The following is a 12,993-nucleotide window of genomic DNA, read 5'->3' on the forward strand; positions in this document are numbered from 1 at the left end:
AGGTGAGTAGAGGGGAGCCTTCGGAGGTGGTGCACCCTGCCACGGCGAGGACGTGCTAGGGTGGTGAAGGCAGGGTTCAAGTCCCCGTTCGCCGTGTCGGCCAGGGGGCACGGACATTCGATAAACGGGCAAGCCCTTATAAAAGAGAAGAAAGGGGTGGTGATTGAAATGGGAAAAAGTGATAGTGGTGACAACAACGATCACAATGGTGATAGTAATATTATCAGAGTGTGTGAGAAAGGAATGTATGTGGATGTGTGGGGTGGGAAGTTGTGGATAGATGTTTTGAGTGCAACATTGGAGTATGGGCTGGCTCCCATGTCTTGGACCGATTACTTGTATTTGTCTGTGGGTGGAACCCTATCCAACGCTGGAATTAGTGGACAAACCTTCAATCACGGTCCTCAGATCACCAATGTTTATGAGCTCGATGTCGTTACAGGTAATTTAATTACTTTAATTTCTATTCACGTATGACTTTATTCTTAAGATACAAATTTTTTTAGTCATCTATGCTTAAAATTTAACATTTTCAAAGAGAAAAAAGTAGTTCAAGCCTTATAAGTTATAACTGATTTTAAGCTACCATGGATTAATATTATTGAAAATTAATGTTTGTATATATACAGTTTTAAATAATTTAAATTTGTTGCCAAATTTGTTTGTTTTACTATAAGAAGAAAAGATGCTTGTGCTAAATAGTTGTCCTTGTTCCCCAAGAGGAAAAGTTTTTGAGTAATTAAACAGCGCTGTCCCTCTGGTTTGTCATGGGCTGAGAGTACAAATGAATCTGGTTTGTCTTTAGCTTGGTTAATTAATTAGTACGTACTGTCGTAACTTATTGGTATGATAATATGTAACAGGAAAGGGTGAGCTGGTGACATGTTCAGAAGATCGTAACTCGGAGTTATTCCATTCTGTTCTTGGTGGTCTTGGACAATTTGGAATCATCACAAGGGCTAGAATTGCTCTCGAACCAGCTCCTCACAGAGTATGTGTATGTCTCCTACGTACTTTATCTTTGTCTCTTTTTCTTACGCACACATATACAGTACCCAAGTCGTTGCCTCTCTCTTTTTCGTACTAGCTCGTGACCTCGCACATATGCTAATATTTCATGTAATAATTAAAAATAGGTTATGAAAACGAATAATATTATCTGTTTTCTTAATGCATATACTCTTCATTCCTATTTTATTTTTTAAAAGCAACTCAGTGTAAATATTATTTCTTTTCTTGGAAATTTTTCTTCACATCAGCGCGACAAAACCTAAAAAGGGTCGTTTTCGAAGGGATGGTTTGGGTACTCTCCTAACAATATAAAGCTGGAATTCTCGTTAGCGTGTCGCTTGCCTGCAGGCTAGGGACATTTTCTCTCTTTTAATTCATTTCTGTTAACCAATTAACTCATAATACTATCGATTAAGGGAACTAACTGATCATGAGCTATAACAATAGAACATTCTCGCATAATTAATATTATTAGGGTTTAATTTTTATTTCACTGTATATTAATATAAAAAAAATTACATTTTCAACTAATCACACATCAAGATTAACGGATAATTGGATGATATTATAAAATGAGACATAAACTTCTCATACATGTTTACTTATAATTGGATGATATATAAAATTTCTTTACACGGATGGTCAGTTCATATATTATATTATTTTAAGAGCAGGTTCGGTGGATACGAGTACTGTATTCAAATTTTGCAAGGTTTTGTAAGGACCAGGAGTATCTGATATCTCTGCATGGGAAAGCAGCAAGGGAGAGATTCGACTATGTGGAGGGTTTCGTGATAGTTGATGAAGGGCTGATCAACAATTGGAGGTCTTCGTTCTTTGCAGCTAGTAACCCTGTTAAAATCACTTCCCTCAACGCTGACGGAGGTGTTTTGTACTGCTTGGAGATTACCAAAAACTACGACCAAGGGAACGCAGATTCTGTTGATGAGGTACGTATATACACACCCAACCCAACTTAGATTTTCTCTTGTTTAATATAATATTATTCACTGTTCATACACTTAGTGTGCTGTCATAATAAAATATTTTCGTATATTTATTATTTGTTAGAAAAAAAAATTCGAACTTATAATTTTTTTTTTCATTTTCATTTATCACTAGATGAATTATTTGTTAGAAATAAAATATTAAGTTAACTTTATTAATGTTTCTCAAATATGATACTTGATATATTGATGTTGTTTAAATTCTAAACACTTGGAAAGACATGAAATATAAGTATGTGTCTGAATAAATAATTAGGTCTTCTCGGGCTTTTTCTTCTTGGTCAACACATTTATGCCTCAGAGATTCTATAGGATTTATAGGAAGAAAAATATAAAATTAACAGGCAAACATAAAAGGACAAAATTAATGCCGTTGATTTGAACATCAATTAAAAAATAACATTCATATGGATAACAAATTAACAGACAAACTAACAAGAAAAATAGCATTATTCAATACCAGTTGTTTTACCACATTAAATTTGAACGTTTAGTTTTGAGTCAGACTAGTTCGTCTGTCTTTTCTCTCTTTATCGTTCTACCCTTGGAAGAAACAGCCACGTTTGAAAAGTAGTCAATTGTATTTAACTATGATCATCAATTTTAAATAAATGAATACTCGTATTTTTGTTGTAAAAAAACCTGTATTTTTGTCTTTCATAATTTTTATTAAGTAGAATGAGGCAGTATTAATAAAGTGTGAATGCAATATAATTAAATGAAGTTATTTGCTTAAGCTAAAAATATTTAATTTTTATTAATCACATAAAATGTTAAAAAATTAATTATTTTAAAACGGAAGAAACATGTCAATTAATCTTACGAATACTATCATATCATTATGCAATTAATCTCATGATTTTTTTGGTTCACAAATTCATGCTTACTTTAATAATTCACTCTCTGTCTGTTTATTGTTGAAAATCTGATGTAACATTTGTTAATGGTATCTTTTAAGTAATTGGCTAAAAGCCAAGTGATTACCTCTAGACAGCGTAGCAATAAATATATAACAATAATTCTCTTATAATTTTTTCTTGTTGAATTGTATGACCAAAATATTTTATTTAATTTGTTTATTTTTCATAATTTATTGAATTTAAACCTTGATTCTTCCTGCATCGCTGTCCTCGTATACGATTATTCTCTGTGCCCAAACATTGACCAGTCTGTAGTTGTACAACAGAATGCAATAAAACATACAAAAGAAAACATGTGGAAGATCTTTGTGTAATCTATCATCTCGATTCAATCGCAAGATTGAATGCAACCTTTTCAATAGTTAATTTCACTGTTTAAAAATGCCGGCAGTCCACCAGAATATTCTCTTACTTGTTCTTAACTTCTCTTAATTAATTCCTGTCAAAGCTAAATAACTGCTTAGAATAATGGGACTGATCATCCGAACAAAAGCAGCGGCTACCTTAGCTGGCACTGCCACCTTTCCTTTTCATGTATAACGTACTATTTAGTTTGGCAAAATAATCAATACATATAATCGATCAACACCAAATGATAGTAGTCTTTAAGACCTAGAGAGGAAATTAAAAGAGATAAATATAGATAAAGTAAGTAATACCATGTTATGGAAAAATAAACATAAAAAATTATAATAGATGTTACTAGAGTGTTTTTAATTTATATATAGATGTGTCTTTATATATACTTCACTTTTTATAAATATATTTAAATAAAGATTTGTTTGTATTTTGATCTATTAGATCTAAGTACAAGAGATTTTAATCTTTTAATTTTTTTTATTGTACTTATGATTTTAAAATTAAACAAAGTTTGTCCTTCTATTCATATTTGTTACAAAACGTCAAAACCTTTAAGTTCACATTTTCTGTTTAAAATATTTATAAATTGAATCAAATTATATTATTTAAATGCTTTTTATTCAAAACATACAAACCGAAACATCAAATTTCAAACAAAATAATTTTACATGTACAGCTTATGAAGTTCTTCAGATTTTATTAAAATTTGACTACATTTTTTTATTTATAAACGTTTTAAATTATTTTACATCTTTAATCCATTATAAATTCCCAAAATTTAGGATAAAAATTAAAATTTTGATATTTTTATAATAAAAAAAGAAGCAAAAGGATTAAAGCTGATTTATTTTGAAAATAAAAAGACATAATAGATTAAAACAACTTAAGAAACTAAAATGCTTCATAGTCTCAAACTAAATGGATCAAAAGTTAATGTAAAACATTAATTTGTTTGTTGTTTTGATTGTTCAACATTGCATTTACAACGACGATAGAGACATTTTCTTAGATTTCTACTTTGTACGCTTTTTATGTTATGCAGGAAATACAAGCTCTATTGAAAAAGTTAAATTTTATACCAACATCGGTTTTCACAACGGACTTGCCTTACGTGGATTTTCTGGATCGTGTACATAAGGCAGAGCTGAAGCTTAAATCCAAGGGTTTATGGGATGTACCTCATCCATGGCTCAACCTTTTTGTTCCAAAATCAAGGATAGAGGACTTCGACAAGGGTGTGTTCAAGGGCATTCTTGGAAATAAGACAAGTGGGCCTATCCTCATATACCCTATGAACAAAAACAAGTAAGTTTATAAATATATATTTCCACATGCATCCATTTGCTATACAGTATAGTGTTTCACTTATCATATTCATTCATGTCCTAGTCATATATATGTAGAATAAAACCACTGCATGTTTGCAGGCATGCATAGATCTCCTCATGTATAAACGACATGTCTGTTACTAACAGCCTCTTATCGAGTGTCAGTGTTTAGGTCTATGTTTATCTCTCTTTTCGATCCAATTTTTAATTAAGGTATATATATATATAAAGAAGAAAAGAAAAGAAAGAAAAAGTTGAAAGGAATAATGAAATAGAGGATGAAGTTTTGTGATAATGTTGAAAGAGAAAAATTGTGCAACATAAGTATATATTTTCTACAACGAAAATATTCCCAATAATTATGGAACTAGATGATAATGTGTGAAGACTATCCACGATTGATTGACAGATAGTACTATTGTCGGAATTAATGGATTAGGGAATAAACAGAATCTGTACGTTTATATGAATCCCTAATAATAAATGGCAGAATCTGTTTGTTTCTACTTTCATTGTGTGTACTAATCCAGGTCCTCAACTCAATAATTCGTGAACTTAACTAGGTGACACTTGTTTAGAATTAAAGAAGATTTTGATAAATTTGTCTACATGCATGTTTAAACACAGAAAAAAAAAAGAATTAATTTCTTTTTTAAAATTAAAATTTACATCTTAATAAAATATTAGCTATATATAACTTAAACTAAGAATGCTTAATCCAATTAAGTAAAAATATAAAATATGAAAAGAACAAGAAGCAGAGTGAGGTGTATGTAGTAGAAAGAGATGGAAGACACACGAGGGTTGTATTGTAGCCAACATAGCAGATGAAAATCTGCATCAAAGCCAGCTAGGAAGTGCCACGTTTATTTTTTCTTGACTGGAAGCAAACAAAATGGATGGCCATGATCATCCAACTAGGGAGATTCTGTTGTCAGAAGATCTTCTATAGGGACCCACTCCTCGAATGGTAGTGTCCTCACCTTCTATACAAACCTAGTTCCATAGACACCGCCGTATGTGCATCCAACCATATCATCAACGTCCAGGTCAATATGCACAAATAAAAATCATAATAATTGCCCTTCTTTATGTTTATTTTATTTTCAGTTTTTCATTTTAAAAATACCAAAATTAATGATAATGATGACTTCACAAAATAAAAATAAAACATGCATGTTTGTTATACTTGCCAAAGCACGTATATATTGCGCATACAGAATAAGATAGCAAATTAAATGAATTCTGTGTGTATTGCATTGGTTTCTAAGTGACAAGTCAAAGGATTGTTAAGTAGTAAGCAAATGAATCCTTCCAAAAGATGATTTTGGGTGATGGTAATGTGTAGGTGGGACCATCGAAGCTCAGTGGTGACACCAGAAGAGGATGTGTTTTACCTGGTGGCATTTCTAAGATCAGCATTGGATACTGAGACATTGGAGTACCTAACTAATCAGAACCGTCAGATTCTGAGATTCTGCCATGATTCAGAGATCAAGGTGAAACAGTACCTACCCCATTACACTACGCAGCAGGAGTGGATGGACCACTTTGGTGATAAGTGGACCCAATTCAATGCCAGGAAGATGCAATTCGATCCCCGCCGAATCTTAGGCACAGGGCAACAAATTTTTCAATTTCATCCCTCCCTCACTCCCAACAAGGATGATATGTAATATGTAGAAAGTAGAGCAAACATGCAAAATAGATAAATAAGGGAAGTGATGATGGGTTCAAGTTGAGTAGCAAGTCTAGGGCTTACAAAATAAACAAGTGTTGTATTATTGTAATTAGGAGTAAATTACAAGGAGGATCATAGCAAAAAGAAAAAAAGAATTACAAGGGTTTTTTCAAACGGTGTGGACATGTAGTTGTACTACATTAGTGAAGGATCAAGAGTGGTTGAGTTGTTGATGGAGTTGGGTTATTGTTATAATTAAGTAAGGAACCCAATAAGGATTAGGCCCAATGAATATAATAAGTGGTGGGGCCCGCTTTGGGGGAGAAAAAGGGCAATTTGCATGTGCCTATGATATGTCCCTGTGCAGCGCCCGAGATCCAGACCGCCCGCCCAGTTTGGCTGTCTCGTCCATTAACACGCAGCTGTCTCCAGTTTCAATCTTTGCCATTTCCACTCTTTTCAATATATATCTTTCAGCTTTTATTATCCGTTCAAATTCCTAGTACATTTCACGTCTCTATGTCAAGGAAAGTAATGCATTAAACATTTCAAATGGAGGCATTTCATTAGTGACTCCTTATAAAACACAATCCTCAGTATTTATCAATAATCTTAACAAGAGTATAATAGACATATATTTTTAATATAAAAGTTTTTACATTGTGAATAATGAATTAATTACAAATTCTCTTTAGTATCACTTTTAAAATAATATTAATACAAATCAGTATCACTTTTAAAATAATAATGATACAAATGAGTAACACAGCACATGTATTACAGATAGTGATGAAAGAGATGATAACATAAATCCAATACATTATGTATTCTAAGTTGGGAATATCTTCTAGATTCTGGAAGTTAAGGAATTAAAAGAATTAACAAAGATTTTAGTCTCTAAATTTTTTAAAAATTTGGTTATCATCTCAAAAGGCAGCAGTGGCAAGATTCATTCGACCCGAAATTAAGAGATTAAAAAATTAATTAATCCGAAATTAAAATGTACCAAAAGGCAGCACTAAAATGCAGCACTGGCAAGATCCATTCGACCTCTACTACGTAATGGTGCTGCAAAAGCAGGCTTTATGTATTTAATGGCTTTTAATCTATTGGCATTTTTCTTCAAGGTGTCTCCCCACTAGAAATTCATGGGCACGGAGCTAAAAAAGAGGCCGTTAGTTAGAGCATGAAGCTTACTATACAAAGGGAATGTGATCCTTTTATGCTTCAAGCATTACCATTGGATGCATGTTTTCAATCTTTTATATACTAATATTAAAGGGTAAAAATAAAGTATGTTTTTTTCTCTCTAAAATAAGTGAAATATGAAATTGGTACCTCCTAAAATTTTCATCTCATGAGCTCCTTTAAAATTTTACCGTGTTACTATTTATTAAGTATGTTAACTCTGTTAGTGAATCCACTTGCATGATAGACAGAGTTGAAAACAACAGTTTAAAAAAACGGTGGTACATGTTAAAATGTTGGATAACCATACTGGATTCACCAACAAAATTAACATACTGGATGAACAATTAAAGTTTTAAAAAAACTAAAATGGGACGAAAAATTCAAACAATACTTTACCCATCGATAAACATTAAAATTAAATAATAGCTAAAATTTCATCCAATTTTTTCAAATTGAAGAGGATTTTCTTCCGTAGATTAAGGATGGAATATGTAAAATAAGTTAAATGAATCCGGAATATATTGGTTATTCCCAGATACTAAAGCAAATACAGAATTCAGGTTTGCCATTCAATTTCCCGGCCAGGAGTCCTCTCTAATAACCAGTTAAATGGTTGTGGATTGGTGGTTATAATAACCACTTGTTATATAGGGTTAATTTTTATAACCATTTATAAATATACCGGTTATATAATAATCGGTTAATAATGGTTATGGTTAAAAAATTTATATAACAGGTTATTTTGAACACTCCTAGCCAGGACGATCCAATCCAACAGCAGCCCGCTGTCCTGGCCAGAGTAGACATTTACAATGAATTTTGTTATGTCCTGAAGACCCGAACCCTGGGGGAGCGAAGGATACAATGTGAACACTCAGTATACCAGCCCAACCGTTCTTAATATGATGGGTAATAGTGCTCCCAAGGGTAAATCATTTCATTCCTCTCTAGGAGAAAGCACATCACCATCCAGGTTGAGAGTTTCAGCACAGAGACAACTAAACCTCGTCTTTCTCGGAACGATTTTACGCTTTAAGAGGACAATAACTCGACCAAAAAATGGTAATCAATGAAACACCAGCAAGGAAATATCAAACTTACCTGCAGAAATAATCTGCACTAATTTGAATCATCATCCACTTCAAGTTGCTTCCCAAACTTTCTTAATGCAAGTGAATATATAGTTTTTCTACTCACTGATGTCCGGCTGGTAACCAATTTGACAGCCTAAATACACACCAGCAGTTGAACTTAAACAATTGCATCGGAATTACATAATAAATGAATGCTGAAATGAAAGAAGGGAAAAAAATGAACTGACTCAATATTCAAAGTGAGTAAATCAACTGAGGTAAATTAGATGATTTTAAGCTAATTTTCAGGGTGATTAAAATTTAATTCTAAGATCGTAAAACAGAACATGAGATTTACATAATGTGAATTGTGAAATGCATTAAGAATGAAGATGAAAAAGTTTCCTTAGCTGAGCTGAGCAGGATCTTTTTCACCAAAATCAGTGGGCAACATGAACAAATAAAAGGGAAAAGAAGTGGTGACGATCTTCAGTTTAAAATGAATATTTGTCCATAATATGGATACTATCTTTTTTTCTCATTCCCTATTTCTTTTAACGTCTAAAGCTTGAGAAATTAATGATCACCTTTGCAGAGCCACACTGAACCACATATGTCCAAATCCACAACCATTTTCATTAGCTTGACTTATTTAAATCATGGACAACCATATATCAAGCTTCTATTGAACTAAAATTGAATGCATACAGATATAAGGAAGCTATTACCGTGGAAAGACTCTCGCCACCAGCAATCAGTTCTCTTAGTTCACTCTCAAGCTCAGTGTCTGACGGAGGTTCAACTTTAGAATTTGCTTTCCCTTCGATCAATATGGTAAGTTCTCCCTTCACTTGACGAATAGAAAATACTTCCTTGGCTTCACCAAGAGTACCATGCCAAAACTACAGAAGCAAGAATAATGCATATTGCTTCAGCAAAATATCAACAAAGTTCTACAAAAACAAAAGCATACTGATGGGTTGCTATTAAGTTTCATAAAGCCCCCTTCTACACTCAGCCACAAACACAAAATCACACTTCCTTAACATTGCCCCTCTTAAAGATTCAATGCAACGTTCTTTCAAGTTAAACCAAACATTAGGTATAAAAGTAGTAATTTCAAATCCCAAATTCAGGCATACTAAAATAACTGCAGTTAATGAATAATTACTTTTTTTAGCAGGACATAAAAGATATATTTTTTCATAAGCAAAATAGTTATTGCACATGCATGGAAAAAATAAGTTTATTTAATGTATTCCATTGGTGTGGACATATAAAGAGTCAAAAATACCAATGGGCCCCTTTGTTCATATAACTACAAATTAAGTGAAATGTAAAGAGTCAAAAATACCAATGGGCCCCTTTGTTCAAAATAATCATATCTCTTTGATTAATCACTCTCATTCCTCTCACAGTTCCCCCTACCTCTCTTTCTTTTCTAGATTGTTCTCTTCCTATCAAAGCTTCCTCTTTCTTTTCTAGATATGGGATTTTTCTGCTAAAATTCCTCATTTCTCTTCGATCAATAGCTCTCACAACCTATGTTTGTCCCTTTAATATATTATTTTAATTTTGTTTCATGGAGTTTGAAGTTATGAACCGATGAAGCAAGGTTGGCTCTCTAGACTACAGACCCATTGACCCAGAGGTTTAAGGATGAAGCAAGGTTGGTACCCATTAAGTTGTTCCTGTTGATCCAGTGATTTAAGAAATATGTTGCATGGTTCATTAACCATCCAATAATAGTATTGACCTAATCTATCCAATCCATAAATTTTTATATTTTATAATTGGATAGTCCGGTTGGATTTATTTATGGATGAACTGGAAAGTTAATGGATAAATGGAAAGTTAAATGCTAAACTTACCTCTTCATGTAACTTAGTCATTTCCCGAGCAATAACACATTGCCTGCAATATCATCAAATTGAAGAGTCAACCGATCTGAGTCAATATTCCCAGAGCCACACTTCTAAGATCCTCCTTTAAAATTTTGCCCAAAGGAACACCCCCCCCCCCCCCCCCCTTCCCCTAGTATAAAAAAATACAAAACTCACAGAAGTTATTGCTAGTGCAACTTGTTTGCAGAACATTAATACATAAGACATCAAAGTTCGTGCTGTCATTGAATGGTAAAATAAACAAACAGATCATGGTTCAGAACCTCAATGATTAATATATCGCAAAAAAAATTGGATTCTCCAACTGAAAATTTTGAGAGGGGAGACAAAAACTATAGTGATAAGTGATTAGAAGAAAAGGCCAACAAGTGTATAATACTTTTATCGTGGATGTAAGCATTATTATATAGCATCAGGGTTTAGATTAGCTCTCAGTACCTTGCATCACCAAAAATTGAAGAACTCTCATCAAGGAACTGAGAAAGCTTGTGAGGAGGAACGTAAAATATTTGTGTTGTTGTTTGATCAGCTGAAACCATGAGCCTTTTTCTTCTCGATCCCGAATGCTTAGGAAGAAAACCAACTACAAAATTATACGTCACAACACCCATCTTAGGCTCCAAAATACCATAATGTACAAAATTCAGTTTAGCCAGCTTATTACCAAATGTAAATTCGTCAGTAGGTAAACCCGAGGCAGAAAGAGCCGACACCAAAGCACAGGGACCAGGGATTGGAACAACCAGGATATTCTCACTAACACACAATTTGGCCTGCATTTAAATTTGCCCTACATCACCAAACACGCACTCAAGAAAGAGATATAGACAAACACGATTTAGGCTGCAAAAAAACGGTTTTAAATTGTGGCCGCATTTATCCGTAATTTCCCTCAATATCAAGAAATAAGACGAAACAGCTGATTAAAACCTTGTTGACAAGAATTAATTTGCATAGCAAAAACACACTTACCAACTCCGTACCAGGATCACTTATACCTGGCATTCCAGCATCACTTATGAGAGCCACAATCTCACCCTGCTTCAACCTCCTCAGCACAAGCTGTTCCCTATGCGATTCATTGAACTTGTGATAACTCATCTGAAGAAGAGCTACAAAAGACCATTAGAATAGGCAAATTGGAATTACACGCTGTGATTGCGATTGCGATTGGATGAGGCTTACAAGGGGTGTTTTGATGTTGTAGTGATGAAGCAACTTCCCAGAGTGCCTAGTGTCCTCTGAGAGTATGACGTCAGCCGAGTTCAGCACGCGAATAGCCCTGTGCGTGTGTGCATCAAACAAATGTAATAAAGTCAAACTGAAATAAGGAAAATGTAGAGGGAGATGTTGCGTACCTCAGTGTGATATCTTCGAGATTTCCGATTGGCGTTCCAACGAGGTAAAGACCGGGTTTCAGAGACTGCGAGTGACGAGTATCCGTTTCGTGACCCTACGAGTGGAAATTCAAATTCGGTGAGCGTTGCAAGGAATAGTATGATGAATTGAACCTAGGCATAGCATGAAAATGAAATTACAGGTTGTAGAGGGAGATTGACGCCGGAGCTGGAGCAGAAGAAGGAGAAGAGAGAAGAGTTAAGTTGCTTGCGAATGGGAAGTCCATTGGTAGCGCCGAAACAGAAGGGAAGTGGTGCGGCAAAAGAAATCGCCGTCCAAGGCAATCGTCGAATCAACATTTTTCCTCTATCGCTGCAACGCACAGCACACTGATCCTTTTGCTTTCCAATTAGGCCCAATGGATTTCACAGCAACAAGTCCAACAGCGGATACTTAGACAAACTTTGACCAAAAACTCTTACAAAAAGTATAATAATAATAATAATAAGCATCAACACAAACAGGAAGAGATCATCCATAATTATTGAGATTTGAGTTTATTCCACCCCGATTATTTCAGAAATGTGTATTATACAAATAAATTTTTATTTTTATAAAACTAAAATCTATAATAAATAAATGTTTTAAATTTATAATTAACCATTTAAATTGATATATAAAGTTCTTTTTTATTGTTGAAACTTAATTTATAGATAGAGAAAAAAAAGGAGTAAATTAAAAGGTATCAACAACTAGGAAAAACAAATGGACAGATAAAGATAAAAGGAGGATAATTTTAGATTATTGAAAGATTCTTTTTCAAGTGGTTGTGGAAGTAGCATATGAATGTATATTAAAAAAAAATAAGACAAAAATATTGTGAATATTTAATTGAGAGAATGTGAAGAATGAAAAGTTCATGCTCTAATGAGTGTATTGGTTTGAAATTATAAAGAGTATCGTATTATTTAATTAAGACTTTTAAATAATATAAATAAATTTTATGATATTTAATCAATATTATTAAAAAAATTCAATTAAAAAAAGGTTTCAAGATCTAGTGTTATTTTAAAACTTTTTACAACTTAGCACAGGTCTTTTAGTATTTAAAAACATTCAAATTTTGATGAATTACTTTGCAAGGTATCTTTTGTGTAACTTTTTAACAATATGTATAATT

At 33.2% G+C, this 12,993-nt stretch overlaps 1 protein-coding gene and 1 pseudogene across 6 annotated transcripts; one reads left to right on the forward strand and one right to left on the reverse strand.

Moving 5' to 3' along the window:
- The window catches only part of LOC100806872 (cytokinin dehydrogenase 5-like), a 6,947-nt pseudogene extending 605 nt beyond the window's left edge, over nt 1-6,342 (forward strand).
- On the reverse strand, nt 4,211-12,251 carry LOC100819709 (ribosomal RNA small subunit methyltransferase I-like). Of its 6 annotated transcripts, XR_001388588.3 has the most exons (11): nt 12,014-12,251; nt 11,834-11,928; nt 11,661-11,757; nt 11,448-11,576; nt 11,140-11,248; nt 10,914-11,058; nt 10,443-10,485; nt 9,300-9,473; nt 8,600-8,725; nt 5,426-5,622; nt 4,218-4,587 (listed from the first exon to the last, which is right to left on the reverse strand). XR_001388588.3 is itself a non-coding variant. In NM_001255960.3 (10 exons), the coding sequence occupies exons 1-9, from the start codon at nt 12,170-12,172 to the stop codon at nt 8,618-8,620; spliced, it is 1,059 nt and encodes a 352-aa protein (NP_001242889.2). In that variant the 5' UTR covers nt 12,173-12,220; the 3' UTR covers nt 4,211-4,587; nt 8,600-8,617. The 6 variants fall into 6 exon arrangements, 5 of the variants coding, with proteins under 5 accessions (NP_001242889.2, XP_006581057.1, XP_014631667.1 ...); NM_001255960.3 differs by lacking the exon at nt 5,426-5,622 and having other exon boundaries at nt 4,211-4,587; nt 12,014-12,220; XM_006580994.4 differs by lacking the exons at nt 4,218-4,587; nt 5,426-5,622 and adding an exon at nt 6,385-6,806.
- Nucleotides 12,252-12,993: the final 742 nt, after the last annotated feature.

This window comes from Glycine max, chromosome 6 (assembly GCF_000004515.6).
Source record: "Glycine max cultivar Williams 82 chromosome 6, Glycine_max_v4.0, whole genome shotgun sequence".
NCBI classification, from domain to species: Eukaryota; Viridiplantae; Streptophyta; class Magnoliopsida; order Fabales; family Fabaceae; genus Glycine; species Glycine max.

Excerpts from the sequence above, each read along its gene's own strand:
- LOC100819709 (NM_001255960.3), bottom strand. The coding sequence starts at position 12,172 with ATGTTGATTCGACGATTGCCTTGGACGGCGATTTCTTTTGCCGCACCA. Across the intron at positions 11,929-12,013 it reads TCAATCTCCCTCTACAACCT|GGTCACGAAACGGATACTCG; the intron begins GTAATTTCATTT and ends TTCCACTCGTAG. Across the intron at positions 11,059-11,139 it reads TACTGACGAATTTACATTTG|TTGGTTTTCTTCCTAAGCAT; the intron begins GTAATAAGCTGG and ends ATAATTTTGTAG.